The 14531-nt window shown below is 38.3% G+C and overlaps 1 protein-coding gene and 1 long non-coding RNA gene across 2 annotated transcripts in view; one reads left to right on the top strand and one right to left on the bottom strand.

Moving 5' to 3' along the window:
- Positions 1-8883, top strand: part of LOC131416887 (multidrug and toxin extrusion protein 2-like) — a 69382-nt gene extending 60499 nt beyond the window's left edge. Inside the window, exons 13-16 of the mRNA XM_058559658.1 lie at positions 206-338; positions 6441-6535; positions 7589-7643; positions 7941-8883. Coding sequence (XP_058415641.1) covers positions 206-338; positions 6441-6535; positions 7589-7643; positions 7941-8179 — 522 coding nt within the window. The 3' untranslated portion in view covers positions 8180-8883. The remainder of the gene's footprint in view (positions 1-205; positions 339-6440; positions 6536-7588; positions 7644-7940) is intronic.
- A 2190-nt stretch (positions 8884-11073) lies between these two features.
- LOC131416886 (uncharacterized) overlaps positions 11074-14531 on the bottom strand; it is a 64429-nt gene continuing 60971 nt past the window's right edge. The window contains exon 3 of the long non-coding RNA XR_009222646.1: positions 11074-11289. This is a non-coding gene — a long non-coding RNA (uncharacterized LOC131416886). The remainder of the gene's footprint in view (positions 11290-14531) is intronic.

The raw sequence follows: 14531 nt of genomic DNA, 5'->3' as shown, positions 1-14531 counted from the left end.
GATGAAAGCTGCTATAGTTTGCTGTTGTTGGCATAACTTTAGAAGCAAAATGTTTTCCTGTAACTCTTACATAAAGTGCAATGCTTGTTTTGAGATAGAACTATTTGACCATATCCAAACTTGTGAAATATTAATGTAGTATTCTGAACTTGATATGATGATAGCTAAATGATTGCAATGTTGGTTTTGGTTTTCCTTTCTTTAGGGCACCTGTGGTGGAGTCCTGAGAGGTACAGGAAAACAAAAGATTGGTGCCATCTTAAATGCCATTGGTTATTATGGTCTTGGTTTTCCCATTGGAGTATCTCTGATATTTGCTGCTAAACTTGGGATAATAGGTATGTTTTTGATTCCTCAGTTACCCACCTAAAATCTCACTTGTCATATTAAGGTAAACTGCTTGAGATATTAAAAAAATTGACTGGAAAATGGCCTTGTGGAATTATTTTCTCCCCAAATAGTTATTCAGTGCCTCCTCTCTACAAAAACTCTGGAAATGGAGAGTTGAACAAAATAAACATGATCCCTGCCCTCAGGATGAGACCAAGATTAAATAATTAATTACACAATTATTCCATTTGGGTTAAGTACTGCAAAAGAGAAGAACTGGGTGCTGTGAGCACCTCTGATGGGTTGGAGGGAACATCTAAGCCCGACTGGCTTGCCAGCACAGCTCCCCAAGGTAGTAATGCGTTAGCTCAGACCTGAAACATGGCTGGAACTACCTAGAGAAGTGAACACCATCTGCTGAAAAACTATTCTTTCCTCTTGAACGGTCTTGGCACCCTTGTTGAAAATCAGTTGGCCATAGATGTTTGGGTTTATTTCTGGACTCGCTTCTCCTCCATTGGTCTGTCTGTCTGGCTTATGCCCGTACCACAGTGTTTTGATTACTGTAGCTGTGTAGTACGTTTTGAATTCAGGTAGTGTAAGTTCTCCAACTTTGTTCTTCTTTTTCAATTTTGTTTTGGCTATTTGGGGCCCCTTCCAATTACATATGAATGTGAGAATCAGCTTTTCCATTTTTGCCAACAAGGCTGCTACAATTTTTATCAGGATCGAATTGAATCTGTAGATTGCTTTGGTGAGAATATTAGAGACTTGACAATATTAAGTCTTCCAGTCCATGAACACAAGCTGTCTTCCCATTGATTTAGCTCTTTAATTTCTTACAGCGATATTGTGTGGTTTTCAGTGTACAAGTCTTTCACTTCCATGTTTAACTTTATTTCTAGATATTTTGTTATTTTGGAAGCTACTGTAAATAGAATTATTTTCTTAATTTCCTTTTCAGATTGTTCATTGCTGGTGTACAAAAACACAGCTGATTTTTGTGTGTTGATCTTGTAAGTTCACTGAATTCATTTGTTAGCTCTAGTATTTTTGTCTCTGTGGATTCTTTAGGATTTTCTATATATAGGATCATGTCATATGTAAACAGAAATAGTTTCATTCCTTGTTTTCCAATTTTAATGCCTTTTACTTCTTTTTCTTGCTTTATTGTTCTGGCAAGAACTTCTACAATAGGATTTTAACATTTTTTCTATATTCTCCCCCAGGATTTTTATTTTAAATTTAAAAATAATAATGTAAAGCTAAAATTTATAGGATGTGAGATAATAGTCCTAAAGAGCTTTTGTCAGAAATATGCTAACCTTTTATGTACGTTATCTCATTTAAATTTACGACGACTACATAAGATGTGATTTCCCATTAGCTCCATTTTACACATGAAGAAGCTAAAATCTGAAGAGATTAAGTAATTTGTCCCACAGATAGTAAGTGCTGCGACAGGATTTGAGCCCAGACAGTTGCTTCCAGAGCTGCACTTGTTACTGCTATCTATTTATAGTGTCTCTCTCTAAGTTTCATAATTCCCTCATTCATTCAACAAACTTTCACCGAGGACCTGTACATGTCAGGGCCTCTGCTATGTTAGAATCTGGGGAATATAAACAAGCAAGATCCCTGTATTTTGTGAGTTCATACCCCATGCTTTTGGTTTTTATTCCTCCCTTGTTCTTTGGCACCTTCTTATGATCTTGAAATGTAGGCCTTCACCAAGGACCGGGAGATGATCCTTTTGCTTTTCTTATTCTGCATTCTCCTTGAAAGTCTCAGGGCTTCAATCCTCCGTGCTAGTGGCTCTCAGATCTCCATCTCTGGACCAGACTTCATGCTTCAGAGTCTACTCTGTGTATTTCCAGCTGCCCCAGGTATTTACGGGCTGGTCTTCCGAACATCTCTGCTCCTGGTACCCTTTCTGGTTCGGTCACCCAGGCTCAAGAACTCTGTCCCAGTCGTGCTGCTAAGTCTCACCACTTCTGTTTCATATCTGTGAGGGATTTGTCTCACTTTCCGAGGGGAAGAGTTGAGAGCTTATAGTGGCTATGGCATTTATCTTAGCATTTATTACCTCCAGTCAACGATGCAGCTCACTCAAATATTTATTACTCTCAGTAGGTGTCACCATTCAGCACCTGTTTTCTTCAGAGGAAGAGGGGGAGGCACTTGAGGCAGCTTCTGTTTTTCAGACACCTCATCCTTCCTCAGGAAATTCTTCTCTCTTCGGTTTCATCTCAGAATAATACCAGGTCTCTGTCTGTAGAGAATAAATGCACTATTGCCAAAAGATGAGGGAGCCAACACTGATGTCCACCTGCTGGTTGGTCCAAGACCTGGAGGCCATCTGTGTTTTCATGAAATGGGTGCTTCTCTGACACTCTCAGCTTTATGTTCAAATATCTGATGAACATTTTGGAAATGTTAGCTTTTGCTCAGGCATGCTTTTATCATTTTCATTATGAAGGTTTATTCCTTTCTTGTTAAGTTTATGCCTAGACATTTTATCCTCTTGTTGCCGATATAGGTGAGGCCTTCCCTTTCATTGTCAATTGTTTCTATGTAGGAGGGCTGTTAATTACTGTATGTGAATTTTATATCTTGTTACAATCCTGAATTCCTCTTATTTGCAATAGATTTCAGTTGATTCTCATAGGTATTCCAGGGGTACAATCAACAAATAATCTTAATTTTACATTCTCCTTTCCAGATTTTATACCACTGATTTCTTTTTTTTTTTAATTTTATGTATTTATTTATTTTTGTGAGGAAGATCTGCCAATCCTCCTCTTTTTTTTTTTTTTTTTTTTGCTGAGGAAGACTGTCCTGGGCTAACATCCATGCCCATCTTCCTCTACTTTATATGGGACGCAGCCACAGCATGGCTTGACAAGCGGTGCATGGGTGTATGCCCGGGATGCAGGCTGGCGAACCCCCGGGCCGCCCAGCAGAGCGCGCACACTTAACCACTTGCGCCACCAGGCCAGCCCTATACCACTGATTTCTTTTTCCTCCCTAATGCCTCTCGTAGTACAATAGATTGTTGTGGTATTAGTGGAAATGCTGTCTTGTTCAGGACTTTAGAGGTAAAGCTCCCAGGGTTTCTCTACTAAATAGCATGCTGGATTTGGGGCTGACATACACACACACACATATATGAATGCACACACAAACACACATATAAATAAGTTAGTGTGTGCATGTTTCTTTAAATCATGTTCAGGAAGTATCCATGGGGTCTATTTTATTGAATGTTTCCAACAAGGATGGTTGAACATCTCGTCAAATGGCTTTTTAATGCCTGTAGAGATGATCCTATAATTTTTGTCCTTAGATCTATTATAAAGATAAATAATATTAATTGGTTTCCTCATATTGAGCCATCTTGATTATGTGCTGTTCTTTTATTGAGCTGCTGGATTCTGTTATTATTTTGTTTAAGAATTTTGCAGTGATATTTATAAGATTGGTTTGTCTGTAGTTTTATTTTTTGTGTAATCTTTCTTAGGTTTTGATATTAATGATATTAATGTAACACTAACTTCATAGAGAGAATTAAAATTTTTTCCTTTTTGTATGCCCTGGAGCAATTTAAATAGGGTAGGAATGATCTGTTTTATAAAGGTTTGGTGGAATTCTTCTGTGAAACTGTTGTGACCTGGTGTTTTGGAGGAGTTTATCCTTCTTACACTTTCTCAATTTCTTTTCTGAAAAACAGTCTGTTTAGACTTTCTATCTTTTGTTGGGTCACTTTAGCAAATTATTTTTTTTTTTAGAAAATTACCCATTTTATCAAGATTCTGAATGTACAGAATTGTACAAAATAATCTATTATGTGCTCTGGGGGTAACCTGTTATATGTCTGTTCTGCATATATATCCACATCTGCATTTTCTATAGATTTCTTTCACTAACAGTGATTTTTATTTTTTTTAGAAAGAAAATAGTCTAATTAGAAGACTGACTGAATGCTGTAGTGTGTATTCAAATAGCTCCTTTTGTTCTGTATCCAACCAGTACATTCTACCATGTAAAAACTCTTGCGTCTCTCCCCATTTCTCTGTGAAATTGTAATCTTGCAGCTGTCACAAGACCCTCCGTGTGTCCACACAAACAGAGGTGCTTAGTGTCTTATCTTGACTTTTTGGAAATACTGTCATTTGGTGGCTTAATGAGTAACTGTCTTCAATGTCGTTTCTCTTTTTAACGAGCGGCACAGGCTGGGAGCCTATGGGGTATTTGATTAATGTCAGGCTGGACTTCGTCCTTCTCTATTTGGGACACAGAACTGCCAAGTATTTATCACTGTCTCATCTCTGCCAAGCACTGTCCCAGACACCAGGGAAATTCCGTTTCACCCAATAGCAAGAGCCCATGTCCTCATGAGCTGCTGGGTTGTACACTTCCGCTTTACTTAAAAAAACAGAGATAAAAACCTCTCCCCTATTAGAGTCTAAGCTCCTTTAGAATAAGGACCTGTCAGATTTCCCTCTTTGTCCACAAAAGTGCTTCTTGCGATGGTACACAGTAGGTGCTCAGATTGGTTAAATAACACTTTTCAATTATTAAAGTTGTACTTTAACAATATGGAAATTTGGGGAAATGCATAAAATACACAGAAGAAATTTCAGTACTTCTAATTTCACTTCTCAGATATAAAACCTGAGGCATTCAATGTATTTTATTCCAGTATTTTTAGATTATTTTTATTCCAGTATTTTTTCTGTTATTCACAAATGTGGGATTGTACTGAATATGTAATTTCCCCCATCCCATGTTAAAGACATGGTTTTTAGCATCTCTATAATATTTCTTTGTATCATTTATTGACTGCCTCTCTAATAGTGGCCATTTAAATTGCTCCTCTTTATGAATCACACTGTGATGAGCATCTAGGTGTATGAATTATTAACGACATTCCTGAGTCTTTCCTGAGGATGGATTTCTGGGAATGGAATCCCTCCATCAAAGGGTACAAACTGTCAGTCCGTCTACTTCTCAGCTGGAGAGGTTATTCCAGCTTTGTTTAAGGCCAGGAGTCCATGGAAGGACCAGCCTCAGTGTGCCTTTGCCAGTGTGGGGCCCCAGACACGGAATGAATGAACAAGTGGACTGATTCTCAATTTATACCATGTTCCATCTCTAACCAAAGCAGCCTGCTTTGTAGTGGAATTGTTGAGATGAGTGGATATTTTATATCCACTTTGATATATAATTAATATTTCAGTGGTTTAAATAGTTTCGTCTCATAACTAGAGAGGCATTGTTTATATCCTTGTTTTTATGGAACCCTTTGTATTCTCAATAACCTTTTCCACACGGCCGTGGGGGAGAGCGTTTTCAAAGTGGACTTTTGAAAACACCAGGTCTCACCTGCATAAATGCCCACACCGGTCTGAAACCTTTCAGTGGGTTCCCGGGAGACTGAGAAGGAAAACTTGGATCTTCAGGCCTCGAACACCCTGCGAGTCCTGCTCCCTGACCTCCTTTCCCCGCCCCTTCCTAACCGGCCTTTCTGCTCCCAGGACCTGTGGGCTGGTTTCCTCTGGGCCTGGGCCTGCAGGCCCTTCCTGGAGCTGGCACAGCGGGCTCCTCACCGTCCTGCTGGCCCCCTCAGAGAGCCGCCTGAGCGTCTTACTGACTCCCAGCAGCAGGTCGTCATTGCCGTGCTCTGCCCAGTGTCTTTCATGGCACCTATCGCTCTTAAATGGTCACCTTTGTTTCCTTGTTATTGCTTGTCTCCCCAGCAGTATATAAGCTCCGTGAGGGTACTGATCTTGTCAGCCTGTTCAATTCTGTGTTTCTAGCACTTAAAACAATACCTGGCACAAATCAAGCCGGTAAATATTTGTTAAATCAACATACAAAGCAGCAAACAGTTAGGGGGATTTTTAAAAATTGTTTATTGATAGATTGCTTGCCATTGAAAGATCAATGATAAGCTTGAGTCTAATCCTGGTCCATAATTATCTAAATTTTAGGGAAGTTAATTCAACTGGAGTTTACTCTGTGGGTACAGTAGTTAGGGAAGAATTTTAATCATGATGGGAACAGAACTGAAGAAAATCTAAACCGTGACATTCATTTTGCACCCTTAGGTCTCTGGTCTGGATTGACAGTTTGTGTCTTCCTTCAAGCCCTTTTCTACATGGTGTACATCGGGGGGATCAACTGGACTAGAGTTGCAGAGCAGGTAACAGACAGGCTGTCCTTTTAGAAATGTGGCTCAACTTGATCCCATGACACAGTAAGGAACCTTCTAGGGTCAGAAGGCGTAGAATGCCATTGGCAGCATAACTCACTTGGATTCATGAAATGCTTCTAATATGGGAGTTGGCAGCAGGAGAAAATCATATTTCAGCACATTTTCCTCTTAATATAGAGCTAATTTAGTATCTACTCACCAAGGACTCAACCTAAAAAAGAATTAGCTTAGAAAATATTTTGCTGGTTGGTGTAATAGTCTTAGAAAAATAGGGTGTTTCTTATTTATTTTGATTTGCTGTCTGGTTTTAGGCCTCTTTTTAAAGAAATTTTTTTGGTCCATGCTTTCCTAAAAGCAGCATGCTAAGTGTCTGTGATCACTGGGAAGTACTTGGGGGCAGAACTATAATCTGTGGGTGGAGGATCGGGGTCCCGACCACATGGGCCTCTCTGTGTTAAACTGTGAGCACTGTTTACTGTGTCGAGGCTCGAGATGAGATGGATGGGAGGTTGGCTTGGGGGAGGTGTTATTGATAAGGAGATGGGAGGATGAGTTTAGATGCACAAGCTGTCACTGCTTAAGCTTTGACCCAGCCTCTAGGTTTCAAATCCCTGTTGATTTTCCTAATTGTGATGCATTCTGTCTTTCCTATTTTCAGTTTGATTTATGGGGGGAATAAGTGTACAGAACATTAAGTTGGACCATAAACTACCTATTAGATGATAACACCATTTATCTTTAGACTTTATGCGTTTCAGTGTTTGAGAACACTAAAGGGCACTAGTGCAAAAAATATATCCCAGTTGCAGCTTGGCAACAAGTAGCTTTTTATATTATTATTGTGAGCTGAGTACTGGGGAGAACAGTGGTTGTCTAGTGTTTTGTTCTGTTGGTATTGGCATTTTCAGGACAGAAAACACTGTGCTAGATGTTGTTATCCTATAGCAATAGTTTCAGTAGTAGCTTAAATGAAGGTTTAACAAAAGAGTACTAGCCTAACTTGACTTATACTTCATCTACTTATGTGCCACTTGTTTTTAGGCGCAGGTTCGAGCTGGGCTGAAAGGAATTACAGAGACCGTGCCTACTCCGACAGGTAGCGGAGGACATTCTCCAGTGTACTCTTATTTTTGTCTGAAGAGACTAAAACCTAGTGTAGCCAGAGCTGCTTAGTTTATGAGATCCTGTTCTCTTGCTTAATAAAACTTGTCTCTGGCCTAATAATTGGGAGATCAATTCTGGGTTCTCCTATGAAATATTTTTAATGTAATTTCACATATGCCAGTTAATGATTGATGGTCATTGTTTACAATGTATTCCTGTGTAACCTTCAGTAACATCCCTTTACGCAACCTAGTACATAAGTAAATACCCCACTGTTCTCTGTACACAGATCTACCTACCTTGAAAAAGGAGGTAACCGATGGAGTGATTTTACCCGATGTCATCAGACCAGAGAGCCAGACCACCCAACTGATGAAAATGGATGAAAACAACCAGTACACAGTGCCCACCATTGGAGATGTTTTGACAGTGAGCCAGTTGATTTTCTATCGAGGAATAGCTTTAGTTGTTGCTGTTGCTGTTCTTTTAGCAGGAATTTTAATAAGAGTTTTCAACGAGCGTGGCTAAAATAAAAGCATTGTCACCAATGCCATACATGGAGCATGCGAAGTGACCTTGCCGTCTGGACAGTGGTTTTGCTCTCAACTGTGGGCGGAAAGGTTATCAGTGATGTTTCCTTAGTTATTCTGAGCATCTGCACTATCCTCTTGAAGATCAAGAAATGAGTTATAATTTTGAGTAAACTTTTCTCCCAAACGTTAACTTTATCATGGTTTTTGAATCTGTAAATTTGATTTTCCCTGCTCTAAGTGTTCTTTACTCTTTCTTATATTGAATATCTTTCTTCTTCCAGGAAAGCAATTCGTTGTCCTCTAAAATTAATTGCTGATCTAGTTTTGTTTTTCTCTGTTAATGTATTTAACCTTGTCAGTGAGTGTATATTAAGTGCCTGTTCAAGTCCTATCTCAGGTAGTGCCATATAAGCTTTTATAAAATAAACACCTTAAAATTTAAAATGTGTGCTGATAATATTTGGGGCTATAAAACCTATCTAAACAATGACTTTTAGTATTTTGTCATTTAGTAAATTTTTGTGACAACTTTCATATTAACTAATAAATAAATCTATGTTCTCTTCTGCTGCTCAGCTCCCAGAATGCTGGCCGTTATGCCTGCACCCTCCCAGCAGGAGATTTTTGAGAGCCTTTTATAGGAAATTTGACCAGCCCAAATAGAAAATCCTTAAAAAAAATTACTAATTTGGGGGACTCCCCAACACAAGCCAACCAGATTACCTAGAGTGTAGCTCACAGTTCCAAGCCCACCAATGGACCAGTGTTCTCATTAGCTTTTCATTTCCCTCTCTGAAATGTGAACAAGCAGCCTAGGATTTTCAGACAGCTGTGAAAAACCAATTATACAAGAAAGCAACTGGAAAGAAACAGAGACTTTATAGGGAGAAGAAAACGTATATCCTCAAAGGGATAATAACAAATATTGCATCCATGATATAGAAAAGAATGCTAGAGAATAAAACATTCAGAAAAAGTTCTGAGGTAAAATTTACATAACATAAAATTAACCATTTCAAGTGTACAGTCCAATGCCATTTAGTACACTTGTGATTTTCTCTTGTTTGTTTAAATTATTATACCATTTTAGTGGGTGTGAAGTGTCTCATTGTGGTTTTAATTTGCATCTATAATACAAATTACGAATGATGTCGAGCATCTTTTCATGGTTTCAAGTTTGTTAGCCATCTGTACATCTTTTTTTGAGAAGTGTCTATTCAAGTCCTTTGCTCATTTTTAAATTGAGCTGCTTGTCTTTCTGTTGTTGAGTTATAAGCATTTTTTAATATACTGTGGATACTAGACCCTTATCAGATGTATGGTTTGCAAATGTTTTCTCTCATTCTGTAGGTTGTCTTTTCACTTTCTTGATAGTATCCTCTGTTGCACAAAAGTTTGAATTTTGATGAATCCCAATTTATCTATTTTTTCTTTTGTTGTTTCTGCTTTTGTTGTCATATCCAAGAATCCATTGCCAAATCGCCAGAGGAAAAATTTAAGTACTGTTGGAATCTAAAAATATTATAAAAAAATTAAAAACTAAATAGAAGACTTTGTGTTTCCAGTGTGACCAGCAAGGAGCTTGGAAGTCATCATCCCGTCCTCAAAACAAGAGTACTATGTTTCATTTCTACTCTAACACCTCTGACACCAAATGTGTGAGTTTTTTCCACACCATAAATTCTCCAAATCTCCCGACACCAACTGGATGTCCAATGACTCCATTCTATTCTGACACTAATTACCTGGAGTTAGTGTCAGACCCCACAGGTTACGGGCTCAGTCCCGTAAGACTGCCCCCCACTTTAGAAGCCAGTTGTAAGTCCAGGCCAACCGTACTTCTCACTGGCCAGTGATAAACTGAGAGTTCTCATGACCCTTCTTTGGATTGGATAATTTGCTAGAATAGCTCACAGGACTCAGGAAAATGCTTTATGTATGATAACTGGTTTATCATAAAGGATAGAACTCAGGAACAGCCAAATGGAAGAGACGCATAGGGGAACGAATAGGGGTGATGGTACTCAAAGCTTCCATGCCCTCTCTGGGCACACTACCCTCCCAGCACCTCCATGTGTTCACCAACCCAGAAGTTCTATAAATCCTGTTGTTTAGAGGTTTTTATGGAGATCCCATTACATAGGTATAATTGATTAAATCATTGGCCATTGGTGATTGAACTCATCTCTAGCCCCTCTCCCCTCATTGGAGATTGGGGGCTGGGGCTGAAAGTTCCAACCCTCTAATCATATATTGGTCTTTGTGTTGACCAGTCCCCATCCTGAAGCTATCTAGGGCCCACAAAGGGTCACTTTATTAGCATGAACTTAGGTATGGCTGAAAGGGGCTCATCATGAGTAACAAAAGATGCTCCTCTCACCCTATCACTCAGGAAATTCTAAGGGATTTAGAAGCTCTTGTTTCAGGAACCATGAACATGGATATCACAATATCACAAAGAGAAACACTGAAAAACTGAGTATCAACCACTCTTTTTAGATACACCAGAGAATTGAGGTCACAAGGCTAACTCCTGCCCCCCAAACTGGAGGGGCAGATAGGCAGATACAGCTTACCAGAGCAGAGGCAGCTGGAGCCAGCACCAGGATAGGAAAACTGCAACTGTAAGTGACAAATTGCTGGGGACTTAACGTGGGCAAGCTTCAGAGTTAAAAATTTCAAGGGGGTCTTGTCTTAGGTGGGCCCCACACTCCCATGAATTTTATCTTCAGGGGCTCCATCAGGTTCTCAGGGTGTAGATCAGAGAAAAATCCTTTCATGCTTCCATAGGAGGTAGGGGAAATGGAACCATTTAAAAATATTCCCAGAGCATTTTCTCTCTTTGTTTGAGTTGCTACAACAAAATATCACAGAGTGGGTAGCTTATAAACAATAGAAATTTATTGCTCACAGTTCTGGAGGCTGAAAGTCCAAACTCAATGGGCAAGCATGGTTGCATTGTTGAGGGCCTTCTTCCTGGTTCAGAGCCAGCACCTTCTCACTGTATCCTCACATGGTGGAAGGGACAAAGGATCCCTCTGCGGCCTCTTTTATAAGAACACTAATCCCATTCATGAGGTCTCTGCATCCATCCATCCACCACCTCTGAAGATTAGAATTAAACATAAGAATTTTTAGGGGACACAAACTTTCAGACCACAGCACTTCCCAAATGAAATGCAAAGCGAAAATGAATGAAAACAATGGAACAGAATATCCAAGAATTGTGGGACTATTACAAAAGGTATAACATACAGATAATGGGGATACCACAAGGAGAAGAAAGAGAGAGAGGAACAGAAGACATAGTTGAAGTATTAATGACCAAGAATTTTCCTCAATAATGACCAACATCAAGCCACAGATCCAGGAAAGTTAAAGAACACCAAGAAACATAAATACCAAGAACTCTACACCTAAGTGTATATTGAAGCTGCAGAAAATATAAGATAAGAGAAAATCTTGAAAGAAGCTAGAGGAAAAAAACACATTACCTATAGAGAAGCAAGGGGAAAAATTACATCAGACTTCTCTTTAGAAACTCTGCAAACAAGAAGAGAGTGGAGTGAAATATTTAAAGTATTGAAAGAAAAAACTCATCAAGCTGGAAATCTGTATCTAGGGAAATTATCCTTCAAAAGTGAAAGAGAAATAAAGACTTTCATAGACAAATAAAACTTGAGGAAATCTGTCACTAGTAGACTTGCTTGCAATAAATGTTAGAAGAAGTCTTTAGATTAAGGAGGAAAATGATATACATCAGAAATGTGGATATACATAAAGGAAGAAAGAACCTTAGAGAAGGAATGAAGGTAAAATAAAATATTGTTTTCTTGTTGTTAATTGATTTAATGGATAAAAGTTTGTTGAAAATAATAACAACAATATATTTGGTTATTATCGCTTATGGATAACTGAAATGACTGACAGCAATACTATGGGCTTTGAGAAGGAGGAATTGGGGATACTCTGTTATAAGGCACTTGCACTACCCAGAAAGCAGAATGGTGTTATTTGAAAATGGAATTAGATTAGTTGCAAAAGTATATTGCAAACTCTAGGGTACCCACTAAAAAAAGCAAAAACAAAAAAAGTATAATTAATATTCTATGGGAGGAGAGAAAATAGAATCATGTAAAATGATGCTCAGTTAAAACCAGAGAAGGCAGAAAGAGTAGGAGAGGAAAAAAAGAACAAGGGCAGCAAATAGAAAAAGTAACAAATGTGATAGATATTAATCCCACTATATCAGTATTCACGCCCTGCCTTGAAAAAAAAAATTTAATAAACTAGGAATAGAAGGGAACTTCCTCAACATGATAAAAGCCATATATGAAAATCCCACAGCTAACGTCATCCTCAATGGTGGAAGACGGAGGGCTTTCCCCCGAGGATCAGGGACAAGACAAGGATGCCCACTTTCACCACTTCTGTTCAACCCAGTACTGCAAGGTCTAGCCAGAGCATTAGGCAATAAAAAGAAATAAAAAGGCATTCAAACTGCAAAGGAAGAAGTAAAGTTATCTTTGTTCACAGATGACATGATCTTATATGTAGAAAACCCCAAAGAGTCCACAAAACTGTCAGACCTAACAAAAAAATTCAGCAAAGTTGCAGGATACAAATCAACACAAAAAATCAGTTGCCTTTCTATACACTAGCAATAAACAATCCAAAAAGGAAATTAGGAAAACAATCTCATTTATGGTAGCATCAAAAAGAATGAAATACTTAGGAGTAAATGTAACCAAGGAGGTGAAAAATTTGTATACTGAAAACTATAAAACATTGCTGAAAGAAATTAAAGAAGACATAAATAAAGACACCCTGTATTCATTGATTGGAAGACTTAATGTTGTTAAGATGACACTATTACCCAAAGTGATCTACAGATACAATGCAATCCCTATCAAAATCCCAAGGACATTTTGCGGAAATAGAAAAACCCATCCTAAAATTTGTATCTCAAGGGACCTAAATAGCCAAAAATATCTTGATTAAGAACAAAATTGGAGGTCTCACATGTCCTGATTTCAAAACATGTTACAAAGCTACAGTAATCAAAATAGTATGGTACTGGCATAAAGATAGATATATAGACCAATGGACAGAATTGAGAGCCCAAAAATAAACCCTTGTGTATATGGTCAAATGATTTTTGACAAGGCTGTTGAGACCATTCAATGGGCAAAGCACAGTCTTTTCAACAAATGGTGCTGGAAAAAATGGAAATCCACATGAAAAAGAATGAAGTAGAACCCTTATCTAACACTATAAACAAAAATTAACTGAAAATGGATAAAAATAAAACCCTTACTGTAAGAACTTTAGTTCTTACTGTTTTAACAGTAAAAGTTTTAGTAGAAAACAAAATCACAAGATTTTCACTTCATACCTATTATAATGGCTATTGTAAGAAGATAATGGAAAATAACAAGTGTTGGCAAGGATGTAGACAAATTGAAAATCTTGTGCATTGCTTATGGAGATATAAAATAGTGTAGCCACCGTGGAAGATAGTCTGTGAGGTCTTTAACAATTAAATATAGAATTACCATATGATGTGGCAATTTCACTTCTAGTTATATAACCAAAACAACGGAAATCGGGATCAAACGCATACTTGTACACCAATGTTCATAGCTGCATTATTCACAATAGCAGAAAGGTAGAAGTGACCCAGATGTCTATCAGTAGGTAAATGGATAAACAAAATGTAGTAAATACATACAATGGAATATTATTCAGCCTTAAAAAGGAATGAAATTCTGATATATGTTACAACTTGGATGAATCTTCATAACATGATTCTAAGGGAAATAAGCCATAGGCAAAAAGACAAATACTGTCTGATTCCATTTATATGAGTCTAGGAAAAATTCCCCTATGTTTCTTCTTTACTCTCACACACAATACTTCTGACATCAGATGTGTGGGAATTTTTGTCACACCAACCAATTCTTTGACACCAGATGGATGTCTTACAATTAAATTCAGTTCTGATACCATCTATCTGTAGTTAGCATCAGATCCCACAAGTTAAGGGCTGTGTCCCACAAGACTGCCCCCACTTCCGATGCCAATCGCAAGTTTCAGGTTGTTACTTGTTCTTCTACCAACTGATTATAAATCTGGGTTTCTACAACCTCCTCCTTGGGTTCGATAATTTGCTAGAATGGCTCACAGAATTCAGGGAAACACTTGCTCCAGGCTTACCAGTTTATTAAAAAAGAATATGATAAAGGATACAGATGAACTTCCAGATGGAAGAGATGCATAGGGTAAGTATAGCAGAAGGGGCACAGAGCTTCCATACCCTCTCCAGGCGCACCACCCTCCTGGTACCT

Source organism: Diceros bicornis, chromosome 18 (assembly GCF_020826845.1).
Source record: "Diceros bicornis minor isolate mBicDic1 chromosome 18, mDicBic1.mat.cur, whole genome shotgun sequence".
NCBI lineage: Eukaryota > Metazoa > Chordata > Mammalia > Perissodactyla > Rhinocerotidae > Diceros > Diceros bicornis.
This window is presented reverse-complemented; position numbering and strand designations above follow the sequence as displayed.